This window comes from Emys orbicularis, chromosome 2 (genome assembly GCF_028017835.1).
Source record: "Emys orbicularis isolate rEmyOrb1 chromosome 2, rEmyOrb1.hap1, whole genome shotgun sequence".
NCBI classification, from domain to species: Eukaryota; Metazoa; Chordata; order Testudines; family Emydidae; genus Emys; species Emys orbicularis.
In genome coordinates, this window is record NC_088684.1 from 132,530,437 (window position 1) to 132,546,643 (window position 16,207).

General features: G+C 43.0%; 1 protein-coding gene across 1 annotated transcript in view; it reads right to left on the minus strand.

The window, feature by feature from the left end:
- The window catches only part of KCNU1 (potassium calcium-activated channel subfamily U member 1), a 137,198-nt gene extending 122,168 nt beyond the window's left edge, over nt 1–15,030 (minus strand). The window contains 11 exon segments of the mRNA XM_065398344.1: nt 1,112–1,203; nt 2,841–3,011; nt 4,000–4,075; nt 4,437–4,512; nt 6,031–6,142; nt 8,414–8,488; nt 8,548–8,555; nt 10,300–10,314; nt 12,136–12,190; nt 13,329–13,454; nt 14,860–15,030. Coding sequence (XP_065254416.1) covers nt 1,112–1,203; nt 2,841–3,011; nt 4,000–4,075; nt 4,437–4,512; nt 6,031–6,142; nt 8,414–8,488; nt 8,548–8,555; nt 10,300–10,314; nt 12,136–12,190; nt 13,329–13,454; nt 14,860–15,030 — 977 coding nt within the window.
- Nucleotides 15,031–16,207: the final 1,177 nt, after the last annotated feature.

The following is a 16,207-nucleotide window of genomic DNA, read 5'->3' on the forward strand; positions in this document are numbered from 1 at the left end:
GTTCAACCACAGGTTATGGGCTTGATACAAGATTACTGGGTAACATTCTATGCCATGCCGGAGGTTGGAGTAGATGATCACACTAGTCCCTCTTAGCATTAAAATCTCTCAGTCTATGAATGTATAACTAGGAGTAATGAGGTAAAATTAAGCCAAAAATAATTTAAAATGAATATCAGGGAGAAAATGTTACAAGGGATTTCTTTAATACAGTGGGATACTCCCCCAAGGAAACGCTGGGATCTCCATCACTTGAGTCAGTGAAAAACAGAGTTGGTTGACAAACAGGTCAAGGCAAATTAACGGACATATTTCCTTTTATTTTTTAATTAAAAATAAAAAAAACTCAAACTCTGAAAAATGTTGACCTACTGACAATCTCCCCCCCCCCCCCCCCGTTTTGGTTGATATTTTAAAATTTCAATGACATTTTTCGCTGAAATTTGAAAAATGTCAACCGGTTTTACTGAAAAATAGAATGGCCTAAGCACTGAAGAATATACGGGAACAATCCTGCTTTGTTTGAAAGGGATGGGCTAATTGAAATGATAGGACTTGTCTATCTGTAATTTATACTTCCTCTCTTCTTAAGCTATTTCTACACTACAGCCTATATTGGCATAACTTATGGCACTCAGGGGTGTGAATAAACCACCCCCAAGTGACACAAGTTACACTGACATAAGCACTTGTGGGCACAGTGCTATGGTGTCAGGAGAGCTTCTCCCACCGATGTAGCTTCTTCCGCTTGCGGAGGTGGGTTTTTTATGCCAACAGGAGAGCTCTCTCCCTTCATCATAGAGCGTCTTCACCACATGCACTGCAGCAGTGTAGCTGTATCGGTACAACTGCACGCTGCAGTGCTGTATGTATAGACATATCCTTAGAAATAAAACTCATCCTGAAGAGAGCTGTTGTCGACTAGATGTGCACTCAGATACTTTGGTGATGAGGGCCAAGATGGATGGGTGGAAAGATAGAAAGTTTCAGGCTTTGGCTCAAGTTATTTTGTGAAGATTCATATCACTCCTTATTTCCTCTGCAAAACAAAGAGAAGCTTACTAGTTAGGTTACAGATTAGATCAAAGACAATATAAATAATCACACTTACTTTCTCCCTCTCACTACCTCATACGAATCTCGGTATTGTTGATTGCCACCAACGATATCCACAATTTCAGGGATAAAATTTGCAAACAAGACCTAGAGTGTCAAGAAATACAATCCTGCTTAGAGACATCTCTGCTTTTCCCATTGTCCAAGGGTACTTCTCGTTGCGTCCCCTTGCGGCTGTGTCTGGGGATTAGCTCTGTCCATTCTGACACCCATTTCCTTTGGTCGCTCATTCCATGACCCCTCTTGCTCTCTAGAAGCTGCAGTGCTTCCACTTCATGGCTTGGCCCTCTGGCCAGATCACTGTACAGTTTTCCCTTTCCGGGGTAACAAAGTCTCACCAGACCAGCTGCCATTCCAGGCAGTCTTCCGATTCAAGACTGTTGCACTTCCCCAGTGGCTAGGACACCCAGGCCCTCCTTCTGCAGCTTTCTTCTCCACCACCCCTCTGGGTAAACCTTTTTGTCAGGGTCAGAATCCCAGGGATTTTCCTCCCCCTGGGTTTCCTCCTTCTCTTGTCACTAGGCCCAGAGAGTGACTGGTTTTATACAAGCCCCCTGGTTTTATACAAGCCCTCATCGACTGCTGCCCAGATGGGCTCCATCTTCAATTAGTGCTTGTCAGGGAAGCCTAAGTCTCCCCCTATGTGCAGCCTACTAAGTTAATTAGTCCGCTTCTGAGCCACGTTAACCCCTTCAGGCATGGTGTGGAGTGAACACCTCATCTCACCCACCCATGTTAAATTTCAGACCCTAGATTGTGAGTCATTATAGAAGCTCACAATAAGGCTTGATAGTCCTACAGTCATCATAAAGACTGGGAGAATGCCCATTGGGTACATGTGCGATACAGGAATTTTCTTGCTCGTTTCAGGGGTCAATCTAGCTCAGTATCCTAGCTCTGACACTGGCCAATACAAGCTGCTTCAAAGAGAAGTACAAGAAATCCTGCAGTAGGCAGTTATGAGAGGGGGCAGCTTCTCCACACAGACACACACCCTCCAGATGCCTACTCTAGTGGTGGACAGATGATCTAGAGGATAAGGCATATAACTAGGGGTCAGATGACCTGTGTTCTAGTCCCACCTCACCCATAACCTCCCTATGTGACCTTGAGCAAATCACTTAATCTACCATTATGCCTCAATTCTTCATCTTTAAAATGGGGATAATAGTCCCCTACCTCATAGGGCTTGTTGAAGGATTCAGTTCATTAATGATTATGAGGTGATCAGATACAACAGTGATGAGTGACATATAAATAGATAAGATATTTTCCTAACTCTGATTAGTCAAAGCTTGTGCCCTGAAGCATGAGGGTTAATATATTAAACGCTTGCAGTTTTTTTGCTATTAAAATCCTGGGTATCCTTGTTAATAGATAAAGGCCATGAGCTTAGGAGGATTCAAAAAGGGATGGATATATATGATACCTTGTGGCAGTAAGTTCCACCGACTAATTGTTCATTGTTAAATATAAAATGGCTAAAAATAAATATTTTTTTCTGGACACCTTTGGATTTTATTGAATGTCCCCTGCTTCTTGTATGGTGAGAAAGGCAAGTGAATGCAGTTCCCTGCTCTACTGCTAGTCATGCCAACGTCTATCACAGTAGAAATGCTGAACCCTGAGCTTTGGTGTTGGCATTCAAATCAACTAAACATCTTGTCATTGCATTAAACTCCAGAGAACTGGCCACTTGTGGAAAGGAGATAATGGTTTCTTACCAAACCAGCGATGATGAAGAAAATCATGAAAATACGACCCAAGGACGTTTTAGTCACAACATCGCCAAAGCCAACTGTGGACATGGTCACCATTGTCAAGTATAAACAGTCAAAATAGCTCAGGGACTGGGAATTTTGATGGTGGACCCAAGGATCTCCACTATTCTCCACCTGCCAGAATTATAAAAGGGTAGGAAAGGGTTTGAATCCAAGATTTTGGTTCAGGTCCATCTCTAATTAATGAGTGTGTCATGGATACATTTCAGCCCATTCTGAAAGAGTCAATGCCTCTTGGAAAGGTTTGGTTGAGTGGCAAATCTTGCTCCTGTCTCTCTCTCTATTTTCCCATGAATGAAACAAGCACTTTTGTTGCTATAGGATCTGCTGCTTATTTCCTAGCAAGAGTCATAATAATCCTTTGCCATTTATATCCCAGTTGGATGAGTTGCCAGCTGCCCTGTTCCAATATATAAATATATAATACGGCTTATGTCCCTCACTTTCATCTGCCCCGTGAGCTAGGGTTGGGGAACCTCTTTGCCAGAAAGAATATAAATGAAATGTGCCCTTTTGTAGCTACATCCACATAGCTACCCATGTAACCCCCTGATGCAGACATGCGACAGCAGTGCAAAATGGGGCTTGCCCCAGTGCAGATTAATCTGGTAACACACCCAAGCAAGTTGTGTTGGTGTAAATTCTGCTTTGCTCAGGTACAAAACATCTGCATTAGGGATTTGAGCTGATGTCTAAAGGTCCCCTACTCCTTTGGGTGACTAATTTCTGAATCCACCTCACCCTTGTCCCCTGCCAAGGCACAGCTTGCCACTGTGCAGCTAAGAAGAAACTGCTTCCCTGTTTGTCCTATATTCCATTAACGTTGCTACCATCATTTGGGGAGGCGGTGTCCCTACCCTTCCACTGATGTAGGCTGTCTACCCCATGGGGTTATGCTGGCATAGATACGGCTTTGTAGCTATGCTGGTCCAACCTCTGTAGTATAGACAGACCCTTACAGTGGTCTTTCAGACCAATATCTACTTCTGTCCCATCTCTCCCTAGTAAACGTCTACATTCCCCCAGCAAAATGTACAAAGAGAAAATCCCTTAGCACTGTTTTATGGTTATCCAGGAAGGATGTGGAACTAACTGTACATACCAAGTGAATAAATCCTGCAGCTGTGAGCCAGGTGCTGAGAACTGCAGCTAACAATTTGGACAGCTTGATTGAATTACTGAGGATAGGAGGGGGAAAAGCTCATTAAAGACATTGCATAAGTTATGTTACAGTTTCAACCACCTGCATGACTCCATCTGCCTCTTGCAAGAGACCTCCGACTGGGCATAATATTTTTGATTTTCCTTCTTCCTTCTTAATAGATCAGCCAGAGCCACAGAGTTGGATATGGAATAGTTTGCGCAGTTCAGATTCAGGGTCATAGGCCAGATGCAATACACAGATCCACATGGAATCCTGGATCAGAATTGTCCAGCAGTGTATTACACCCACTTCCTCCATTTCCTAAGCCAGCCAAAATACAGGAGCCAGGAGATAATGATACATGGCAGACATCACTTGACCAGACTTTGACTTACCTCGTCCTGGTGATCTTGAGAAACTGCAATATTTTGGGAAGTTCTAACAATCTGAGTGCTCGCAAAAACCGCAGACCTGCAGGAAAACAGCAAAGGAAAAGGACAGAGAAAAGCAATGTCTAGCAACAGGACCGTGTGTGTGTGTGTGTGTGTGTGTGTGTAAACACACATGCACACTTCTGTTTTTATCTGTAGCCAATGTCATATCAAACTTGGCTCCAGGACCATGTGCCTCTTGAGTTCAACTTAAGCCCTCAAGATAGGGCTTGTTTGATACAAAAATATAAGGACTGAAGTTCCCATATCTATAAATCCATAGTACATCCACATCTTGAATACTGCGTGCAGTTCTGGTCATCCCATCTCAAAAAAGATATATTAGAATTGGAAAAGGTACAGAGAAGGGCAACAAAAATGTTTAAGGGTATGGAACAGCTTCCATTTGAGAAGAGGTTAAAAAGACTGGGACTGTTCAGCTTGGAAAAGAAACAGCTGAGTGGGGAGAGGACCTATAAAATCATGAATGGCGTGAAACAAAGTGAATATGGAAGTGTTATTTACCCCTTTACCCAACATAAAAACTAGGGGTCACCTAATGAAATTAATAGGCAGCAGGTTTAAAACAAACAAAATGAAGTATTTATTCACACAACGCACAGTCAACCTGTGGAACTCATTGCCAGGGAATGTTGTGAAGGCCAAAAGTTTATCTGGGTTAAAAAAAGAATTAGATATGTTCATGGAGGATAGGTCCATCCATGGCTATTAGTCAAGATGGTTAGGGATGCAACCCTATGCTCTGGGTGTCTCTAAACCTTCAATCCCAAAAGTAGGTGGTAGGACATATTACTGGAGGTTTCATCACATGATATAATCTTTAATTAAAGATTTCAGAGTAGCAGCTGTGTTAGTCTGTATCTGCAAAAAGAACAGGAGTACTTGTGGCACCTTAGAGACTAACAAATTTATTAATTAAAGATTTATCTTTAATTCCTTGAGACTCCAGGACTATCCTGGAGGATTGGCAACCCTATGAAGGCAGGACTGGACGGCAGGGGGACTCAATAAATTACTCTGTTCTGTTCATTCCCTCTGAAGCACCTGGCATTGGCCACCATCAGACAACAGGTTACTGGGCTAGTTGGACCATTGGACTGACCCAGTATGTATTGCGAGGCCCTTTGTGAGGCATAAATGGGGCCCAGGCGTTGAGGATTTCACCACAGAATGGGCACGGAAGTCAGTCCATAGTGGAAGCACTGTATTCTCCCATTTGAATGCCTCATGGGAGGAACACCTCATCCAGAGGCTCAGATGCTGGATGGGCATGGTTTTAAAAGCTAGACAGACAGATAAGCATGGCTGAAGCAGAACTTAAGTGGTGCATAGGGCTTCTGCCAGTTCTCTTCATGGAGACGGTAGGGGCTGCTTTTACCCTTACGGCCTTATTCTGCCCCCACTCACACAACAGCAGTTTCCATAGTGCAGGAAAGTCAAGATAAGAAGACACCTTCACCTCTGCGAAGTAAAATAATCCTGGGAACAAGACGTGAAATAACAATAATGGGGAACTAGATCTCCAAGTCCTACTTACCAAGCCAGTTCCTCTTTAAATAGAAGGCAACACAAATTGGAGGGATGGTGAAGAAATCCACGATGGAGTTGAGCTCGAGCCAGAATCTCAGCTTGTTGTTTGCTGCCATGAACTACAGAAAACAGGCAAAGTCAAAGAGCATGAGGACGGTATGAGAATGAAGCACATCAGAGCAGAAATTAGGCTTCTTTTGCAGAATGCAGCTAGCTCCGCTCTCTCTCTCTCCACCCTGTGGGCACCCAATGAACGTTTCCCAGTGTTTTAAAGTTGGACAGCTTGCAGCAACTTAATCCCTAGTCAGGGCCGGCTCTACTGTTTTTGCCGCCCCAAGCAGCGCGCCGAATTGCCGCCACACACGGCGGGGGCAGTCCATGTGCCGTTAGGGCAGCACGCGCGTTTCCACGGCGGCAGCAATTTGTCAGCAGCTTCTGTCTTCAGCCGGAAGACAGAAGCCGCCGAATTGCCGCCGCGGGCAGCTGAACATAGCAGCTGCTGCCGAATTGCCACCACCGTGGAAATGCACGTGCTGCCCGAACGGCACACGGACAGCCCCCGCTGTGCGGGGCAGCAATTCGGCGCCCTGCTTGGGGGGGCAAAAACACACGGACTGCCGCCCCTTGCAGATTGCTGCCCCAAGCACCTGCTTGGAATGCTGGTGCCTGGAGCCGGCCCTGTCCCTAGTATAGCTGAACTGAACTGACTTCAGTGGAGAATGGAATTACAACAGGAGGATTTGGTCCATCATCTCACAGTCATAGTGATGAACTCCCTATCTCCACTGACATCTAGTTACCCATCTTTTTTTTTCTCATGGAATCTAAGTGCCGATGACACTGAACTAGAAAATCCAATGTTTGGCAAAACCCACAGCCGTCATTACCCAAATCTGTCATAAGGAAAAACGTATTTTCTAAAAACTTTGCCAGAGTTCTAATGCCAAAAACTAAGGGCATTTCACATCAGTGCAGCCAATGGTATTTTAACAAATGCACACTATGATCCACTCCATGCAAGGGAGAATGGAGGTGAAATCTAGCTAATTGACTAGATGGTTTGAGGATTAGGGGCGAGGAACACATTGTTCACAGTGGGAGCTGCAGAAGGGTTTAAGAATTTATCAGGCTGAGGGGAAAAACAGGTTAAAAAACAGAAAGACAGAAAATTCTTATGAGCCTTGGTAACATTTGTACCCAGGGCCGGCTTTAGCAAGTGCGGGGCCCGACTCGTGGGGCTTGCACTCACCGGCCGGCGCTCCGAGTCGTCGGCGACACTTCGGATTGCCGCGCTCCAGCCAGGGTATAGGGGCCGCGGGGATTGCCGCGCTCCGGCCAGGGGAGCGGGGCTGCCGGGATTGCCGCGCTCCGGCCGGGGTAAGCGGGGCTGCGGGACTTGCCGGGCTCCGGCTGCAGGAGCGGGTCCGCGGGGCTTGCTGCGCTCTGGCCGGGGGATGGAGCTGCGGGGCTTTCCGCGCTCTGGCTGGGCGCGGAGCCCTCTTAGGCGCGGGGCCCGATTCGGGGATTTGTACTTTGGCTACAAAAGCTAAGCTAAGGCAATCAGATCTCATGCTTCAGAGCACAGACATTGCTGTCAGGACAGGAAGGAAGTTTCTTTAATGAACAGTCAGTCTACCGCATTAAGAAATGATTCACTTTTTTCTGAAACATCAGGTTTTGCTCACTGCCACCAATGGTTGGAACCAGTATGGCAAATCCTATGTTCCTAATTAGCAGCAACATGGTTCACAAAGGGGATACATCTATCTCAGTACTGATATGGCCCCTCCCTATCACCATGGTACCTGAGCCTCACAAACTCTAACGACACTTAGTTTGCAACACCTGTGGAGGTAGGGAAGTATTTTTATCCTCATCTTACAGAGCAGTGAAATGACTTGCCTAAGCTCACTGCGGGAGTCTGCGGCAAAGTTAGGAATTGAACCCAGATCCTGATACCCAGTACAGTAACATAACAGTCAGACCATCATTCCACCGTAGTTGTTAACGCTGGGGAGAGATTCTGATAACCTTGCTCATGGCAAATAATGCCTTACTTCACTATTTTGGTTAATATGGAGTAATGTCACATACTATGTGATGAAGGATATCAAAACCTAGCCCTTTGTAATGATGCCCCTGGACTGGTATTAGGACATATTCCCTCTTGCTATCAGAAATGTCCAGTCTCGCTTACATATTGGAATTTGAGACATGATTCTGATCTCATGCCAGTTCCATACTGGTGTAATCCCATTGATTTCAGTTGAGTTAATTCCTGCTTCATATTGTGGTGAGAGGAGAAATATTCCTTTCATGTTCCTTCATGCTGTTAAATTATTTCCAAGTACTTATTATTTTAACTCAGCTTGATTGTAAAGTGCCCTTACCCGTAATCCGAAATAGAAGAGGAAGAATGCATTGAAGCTCATATCTATAGAAAGGGTGTGGTCTGTGAAGTAGTGCTCTACAGGGCTAAGGGAGGAAAAGTCATCATCATTTGCATTGACATTGCTCTTTTCACGCAAGAATCTCCAAATGCTTGACTAACTAATTTATTAAACTCTTGCAAGATGCCTATGAATTAGGGATTATTCCTCCATATTTTTGATGATTCACAGCCTGATCCAAAGCATATTAAAGCCAATAAGTCTTTCCATTCACCTCAGTGGGTTTTGGATCAGAACCAAAATGAGACACAGGGGGATTAAGTGATTTGCCCCAGTTCACACATGAAATCAGTGGCAGAGCTGGGAATGGGACCCAAAATTTGGAGTCCCCTAATCTAATCCATACTCATCTGTAGTGCCACCATGTAAGAGAGGCACTGGCAGAGTCTAACACAAACAAAGTTGAAATGCGTGTGTACCTGCATGATGTCATTGTCCCATTTACACATTTAGGTCCTGATCCAACATCCATTATAGACAATACAGAAACCTGCAATGGCCATTGATCTGGCTTTTATTTTGGTTGTGGAATTTTCCCAAACCATAGGTTAAGAACACACCAAGCAATTTAAAACTCTGCTTTCTCAGTGAGTTGGGATGTATAAAGTAATATCAGGTTTGCATTAACATTAGTGAGTTAGATTAAATTGGTTTTTTGAATCAGGCAAATTTATTGGACATCTTCATTTTCATATATTTACATAGCATTTTATTAGACACTTATTTGTAGGGTATGTCTACACTGCAAGCAAAGGTGTGATTGTGTCATGGGTAGGCATACCTGTGCTAGCTTTAATCTAGCTAGTGCAGATAACAGGAGTTGTGAAGACATGGAAGCACAGGCTTCAGCGTGGGCTAGCAAACCAAGTACATACCCTGGCTCCTCGGCAGACTTGAATTTAGGCAGCTAGCCTGGACTGAAGCCTGAACTGCCAGTTGTTACCCACTCTAACTAGCTTAAAGCTAGCCAGGGGTATTCCTATGCATGATGCAATCATACCTTCACATGCAGTATAGACATTCCCCAAGCGTGAAATCATAGCCCCACTGAAGTCAATGGGAAAGCTGCCATTGACTTCAGTGGGGCCAGGATTTCACCCTGAGAGAGCACTAGATTCTCACACCTGCTATCTCTGGCATGCCGCCTATGCCAGAGTTGACTGTGAGGGCTGCCTTAGGAGCTGGCTGTGCGCCAGCTGAAGACTCTTCCATGTTGGGGGCATTCTTAGCTGGAGAGATCTGGCCAGCTAACCCGGCCTTATAGGTCAACCAGTGTAAAAACTTAGTATACTTTCTCATGGAGAGAATAGGATATAAATAAGAGTAAGTACTTGTTTGTTTCTTGAAAATAAACTCTTTCCCCTCTGTAGCTACTCCTAACTGTTTGGCAGGTTTCTGATGTCTTGGGATTAAACACAATATTGGATTGCACTTGATGTATAATTCTGCTTCTGAGGTTTACCCTTGCTGTTTGAACTCACTTCAGTTTGTTCCAAAGCTTTTATATTTTATTTATTTTGTTTTAACATTCCATTTTATTTTCCCAGTGTTGTGCAGCAGTCTAAATAAAGTGTTGAGAAAAGAAACACTGCTGTGGCATATTAAATTGATCACAAGGCTTTACATACTAATATATTTTTTACCCCTGAGCACTTCCTGTAAGATATATGTATTTGGGTGAAGATTGCTGGAGGCCACAGTAGGTTTCCTACTCAGTCTAGTTATTTTATTTCTGTCAAATTGTTTACAAAGGTCAGATTTTCAAAAAGACCTCAACTCCCATTTCGGCACCAAAATAAGAGGCCAGATTTTCAAAAGAGTTCAACACATTGGGTCCTGAGCTCTGTTGAAAATCTGGCCATAAGTGTCAGAATGTGAGCTACTGAGTGCTGAGCTCCTTTGAAAATCTGGCCTCAATTGTGGGTGTTGAGCACATGGAGATCCGGCCCTAAGATTGTTTGGAAAAAAATTAGGTCCACGAGGGGAAAAGAAAAAAGAATTCAGTTTAAGGAAATTTGAGCAGAAGAATGTTCATGGGATGTTTTCCTTTTCTGGTTACATTATATAATTCGGTGAGTGTATTTATACCGCAATTACAGTGTAATTACATTTTAGTTATGCTTTCTTGCACCTCTAATTATTACTAAATTTGCAAAACTGGAAGTTTAACTATATGACTGAGTGGGTGATTATAGTGTAAATACAATATAATGAATGTTCCTGAAAGCTAAAAATCCACATATTAAGTATGAAATCAAAGAGATGATAAAATGTAATTCTGTAATGTAGTTAACTTCTGGTGACATGAATAAGTGATAATTAGTTATTGTAACTACAGTGTAACTACAATATAATTACAAACATTTAATTTTAAATTATAGCCCATTTTCTTTCCCTTTTGCCCAGGAACATCAAGAGCTCTGTTGTGTGAGTCTTCTTTAGAACAATAACCTTCTCATTGGTCAGTTTCAATGGGATAACTCAAAGAGGATATTATCACTACCTGACTTTTTAGACCAGAGCATGTCACAAAGAACACAATTACATTTCTACACTGTCTTGTCCTCAGAACAGCAACTGCATGTAAACATAGTCCCTTCTTTCTCAACATCAGATCTGTTGATTTTTATGGACACAAATGGGATTCACTCTTATTAGCAATTCCAGTCAAATGCAGCTGTGCAGAAACTAGATGATTCTATTCTGCCTGATGCATCATCAGTAGAATAATCAGCTATCTTCTTTATTGCTGCGGATGATGTGAGAAGCAGCTGGATTTTGTCAGCTTGATATTATTTGACTTTGCTGCACCAGCAGTTGGAAAAAAAAGATCATTTAACTCTTAATTGGAGCAAACTTGATTTGGAGTTTGCTATAAGAGAATCTATTATCTATCTAGTTATTTATATGCCCTCTCCTCACCTTAGCATCTGAGCAGTTCACAGGTGTTAATAAATTTATTCTTACAACAACCCTGTGAGGCAGGGAAATATCACTATACCTGTTTTTCAGCAAGGGAACTAAGGCAGAGAGAGTTTCAGGGTCAGAGGTTAAAAAATGCTCCGTCCCCAGAAATGAGGTCAGATGATCAGAAGTGATTTCCAGAAGCCCAGGTGGGAGCTCCAGGATGCTGAGCACCGTACTTTGGAGAATCTGGCCACTTTACTTAGGTGTAGGGTGACCAGACAGCAAGTGTAAAAAATCAGGACAGGGATGGGGGGTAATAGGTGCCTATATAGGGGAAAAAAAATCGGGACTGTCCCTATAAAATCGGGACATCTGGTCACCCTACTTAGGTGGGAACGGATTTGAAAATCTGGCCCTAAGTGACTCAGCAAAGGCCACAAAGGGAGTCTTTGGCAGACTTGACAATTGAACCCAGGACTCCTGGGTCCCATTTTTGGATTTTAACTATAAGGCCACTTCCTCCCTAAAATAAGGCTGTCATTTCCAAATCAGCCTAAGGGAGTTAGGCATCCAACTCCCATTGAAATTCAACAGGAGCTGGGTATGCAACTCTATTAGGCTCCTTTTGCCTGTGTTTGTAGACACAAGACCACCCTTTAAGAACATATATCATTTTGGGCTTCTACAGCTTGTTCCCATGTATAAGGAAGCAATAAACATTGTGGATAAATGCCTAGATTCTACTTACAAGGCACAGTTGATAAAGTAAATGATGAGGGATCCAATACTCAGTAGGAACACCAGTATTACCTAAAAACATAGGCATCAAGCAGGAGATGTCATGTTACTTGCCTGTCTGAAACTGACATAGATTCCAGAAACACGTCTAGAGCATCCCCTGTGGAATTTATCTGTGACTTTGGGGAGAAAGTCAGGAAACAAATAATCAGTTATCTGAGCTCTGTGACAAAGGTGGGAAATGGGTTTTAATTTAGATCAGTCACAACAGATTTTCAGATGTTGTTAATCGACATAGCTGCAGTAAAGTCTAATGTATTATGCCAATTTGCCAATATTTAATACACAGAGGAAGGTCAGATAAGTAAGGCAATAAGTTCTGATGACAAGTGGCAGTAATTTGACCCAGCACTTGGGGAAATGAAGGGTGACTGTTGATGGATCTTCTTCCCAGTACTATATGGTCCAGGTTTGTGCCTGATTTTGTCTAGTTCATAATGTTTATTTGACTTAAATTGTAAGCATCCTGGGAGGGAGATGTGTTTTCTTTTATGATTATGTAAAGCAGTATGCACATCTACGCAGCACTCTGCAATAAAGTCCCAGGTACATCTAGGGATCTGTGTACATTAAAAAACTGGGTAGATGCAAGTTTCTCTGTGTATTAATTCGGAATAACTTTTAGACCACTTCATTTACAGGCATTTCTTCTGCAGTCATCATCGTCTGCATTAGTGAACAGAGATCATTACCCTTTGGAAGGTCTTTGATGGAAGGAGAAGGTACTTTCAGTCTAGTGGAGTGACATTAAATAAATAAATACATTGCTGTCATAGTTGGCCCCTGTACTGGCAGTCTCAGTTAAAGGGGCGAGCACCCAATGGGTCATGAGGTCTGAGTCCCTTTGATTATCCACAGGATAATGACTGTGCAACCTGACCCAGCAATCTGCCTCCATCCTGACCTGGAGTGACCCCAGGGTTGTGAATATCTACCATTTCATTTTGCGTTCCTTCTGTTTAGGGAGACTTTTCAGATTCCTCTCCCAGCCCAATCATGTCTGGTTAGAGGAACAGGGTGAATTGTTGTGTGTGGTTGGCTGGAGCACCACCAATGGGCTTTCACTTTGCTACAAAAGTCTCAGAAAACTTGTTCAACTGGCCTTATCATCCCTAGCAGGGGATGAAACCCTGCCAACCAATCCACTTACCAGCACACGACCCACACATGTTTGAGCTGACAGCATCATCTCCACTGACTCCAGGAAGGCTCCTTTCCAGCGAATTGAAATTTGCCTCGTTTTGGGCAGCCACTGAGCACGTTGTTTGTGCTCCCCCTAAGAGTGACACAAATAGTTTGGGACCCTAGGAAGTACCAGAGTTTACATGGCTTGCTAGGATCATGAAAGCCACTGAATGGGATCCTGCAACATGCATCCAGTACAATACGCCAGACTAGAAAGAAAACCTATATGGTGCCTAGTCTGCAGCTCTCCCAGGTTAGCTAACGGGAAGAATTCCCTTGGATGAGGTGGCAGGAGCTGTCCTGAGCTTCACTTTGCTAGAAGTCACGCTGGTCAGGTGTGACAGAATCCCACTGTCACATCACAACAGCATATAGGTTAGTTTCTCTGCCACATGGTAGTCACATGACCGCATAGTCAATTAATAACTGTTTGGAGTCTAATGAAAACAAATTGTCAGAAGAAAATCAAACCCCCACAAACCACCCCCACAATTCACAAACCCAAACCCACAAATATTCACCTGAGCGCAAACACACAGAACACATACACACAAATACTCATATGCACACACACTATTCTGAAAAGAAAGCAGTGAAAGAATTCTTCCTGCAAACAGCCACGTAGGTTTATCACCGTCAATAAGCCGTATAACTGCACAACTTAAATGTGAGTAAACAGTATTCCAGAGTAATCAAACTTCATGATTCAAGATATCAGTTGACTGCCTGCAGGGAATGGAAAAGACATTTTACCCCCATTCATAGCACTGTGCATTTGACTAGATCCATTATGCTAGGTTTGCTAGCCTCTCTGTTTGGGTCACTGTTTGGGATAGGATACAGGACTGCCTGGACCAGTGGCCTGTCTGATGATGGAGTATTTTATGCTCTCATGGATGACATATGTCAACAACCCTTATGTTATGGCCCTTTGTAACCTTGGACTGGAGGAAACTGGGTCAAATTCACCCAGGAGTAAGCCAGCATATCTTCTATGGGGTTTGTGAGATGTCGCTCCTGCTTGCACCAGGAATGAATTCAACCTATGAACTCTGGATCATTTAAACATTGCTCTCACGTATGCCTTGGAATATCCCAGCTCTGGGTTGTTGTTTTAATTTGACCTGCAGGATGCACCCCTTTGTTTTTCCCTTCTGTGTGACCCCAACATGACCCAGGACTGGGACTTTCATTGTCCTTGAAGCATCATCTAACTTTGATTAGCTTACCACATTTGCGGGCTTCTTTCTTGTCCTATAGGTATTGCTATTAATCAGTAGAACATACACCCAATGCGGATTTATTCTGTGGGTAGAAAACTGTGAGCATCTCCTCCCACCACAATATTCAGACACCTGCATTTTAGGTCTGATTGTCTATTAGTTTCCTTTCCCTTTCCTTTGTAGCCAAATTTAAAAGGCCCAAGACTTCCAAAATGTAGATTTTCCCATGTCAGCACCCAAACATGAACTACTTCAAGAAGACTTTGTATTTACCTTTGTGCTGAGAATGTACTTTGAGATGAAATTGTAAGCATATTTGCCTATCCTGGCAGCTACTATGAGGAACAGACCTCCTAAGAAAATTGACAAAGAGGAGAGGATAAAAGCCAACTGCACATATTTTGTACAGAAGGTTGTGTTCTCAGGCAGGTTAGTACTAGTCATTTCCCTCTGCCTGCTTCTTTCTCAGCTTCCTCCACTGCTCAGTTGTGACATTCTAAGACACACTATGCTTTTGTAGTATCATTGTGACATCATTATCAACATGCAGCGCTGTGATGTCACTGCTGTTACAGGAAGAGAAGAGGTGGAGATGCAAAAAAGATGTCTCTTATTATAAGGGATACCGGTGTATTTTTCTTTGCAGTCATAACACATTGTAGTACATGCATCTGACGAAGTGAGTATTCACCCACGAAAGCTTATGCTTATGCTCCAAAATGTCTGTAAGTCTATAAGGTGCCACAGGACTCTTTGTCGCTTTTTACAGATCCAGACTAACGCGGCTACCCCTCTGATACTTGACACATTGTAGTACTGTTCACTTCATAAATAACCCCTAGCTTTTTCACTGAAAATCTTTCAAACAATTCTACTCTCAAACTCTGATCTTCTTCTTAATAAATAATATTAGTACAGAGAGAAAAGATGGTTTTGTGATTAAAGAATTAGACTGGATCTCAGTAAATCAGGGTTCAATTGCTGGCTCTAGCACAGTATAAAAAAAGGGGGCATCTCACAGTCTCTCTGAGCCTCAGTTTCCGATCTAAAAAACAGGGAGAAAAATCCTTCCTTTCTGCCATTCCTTGTTCATCTTGTCTATTTAGATTGTAAACCCTTAGGGCAAGGACTGTTTCTCAGTACAGAACCATCTCAGTCTGGAGCTCCAGGCATAACTGTAATATAAATAATAATGCCATAAAAATTGGGGTTATTTGCCAAATTTGGATCCAGAAAAGCTTCAACTTTGGGGCATCCATAACATTTGGGGCAGGGGTGATCAGTTGAGAGTTCTTGGCTGGGTCCATCAGTTCAAAGAGAAATACAAACAATGGAACATTTGTATTTTAAAACAAGAGGTGATGAAAAGGGCTCAGATGGCCAGAATTGAACAAGGGAACTCTCTTTATCTTCTGTCTGAAGACTGGTTTATTAAACTTCTTCATCAACATATTTTAAGGAAAAACTAAGTTCCTCTCTAGACCTCAGTTTCACAACCATCCAGAAAAGAATGGGAAGCAGATCTGATTGACACTAGAAAAGTTTCTTGCAGTGTTCTTGTAGCTGTTTTGATGCTAGGATATGAGAGAGACAAAGTGGGTGAGATAATATCTTTTATCGA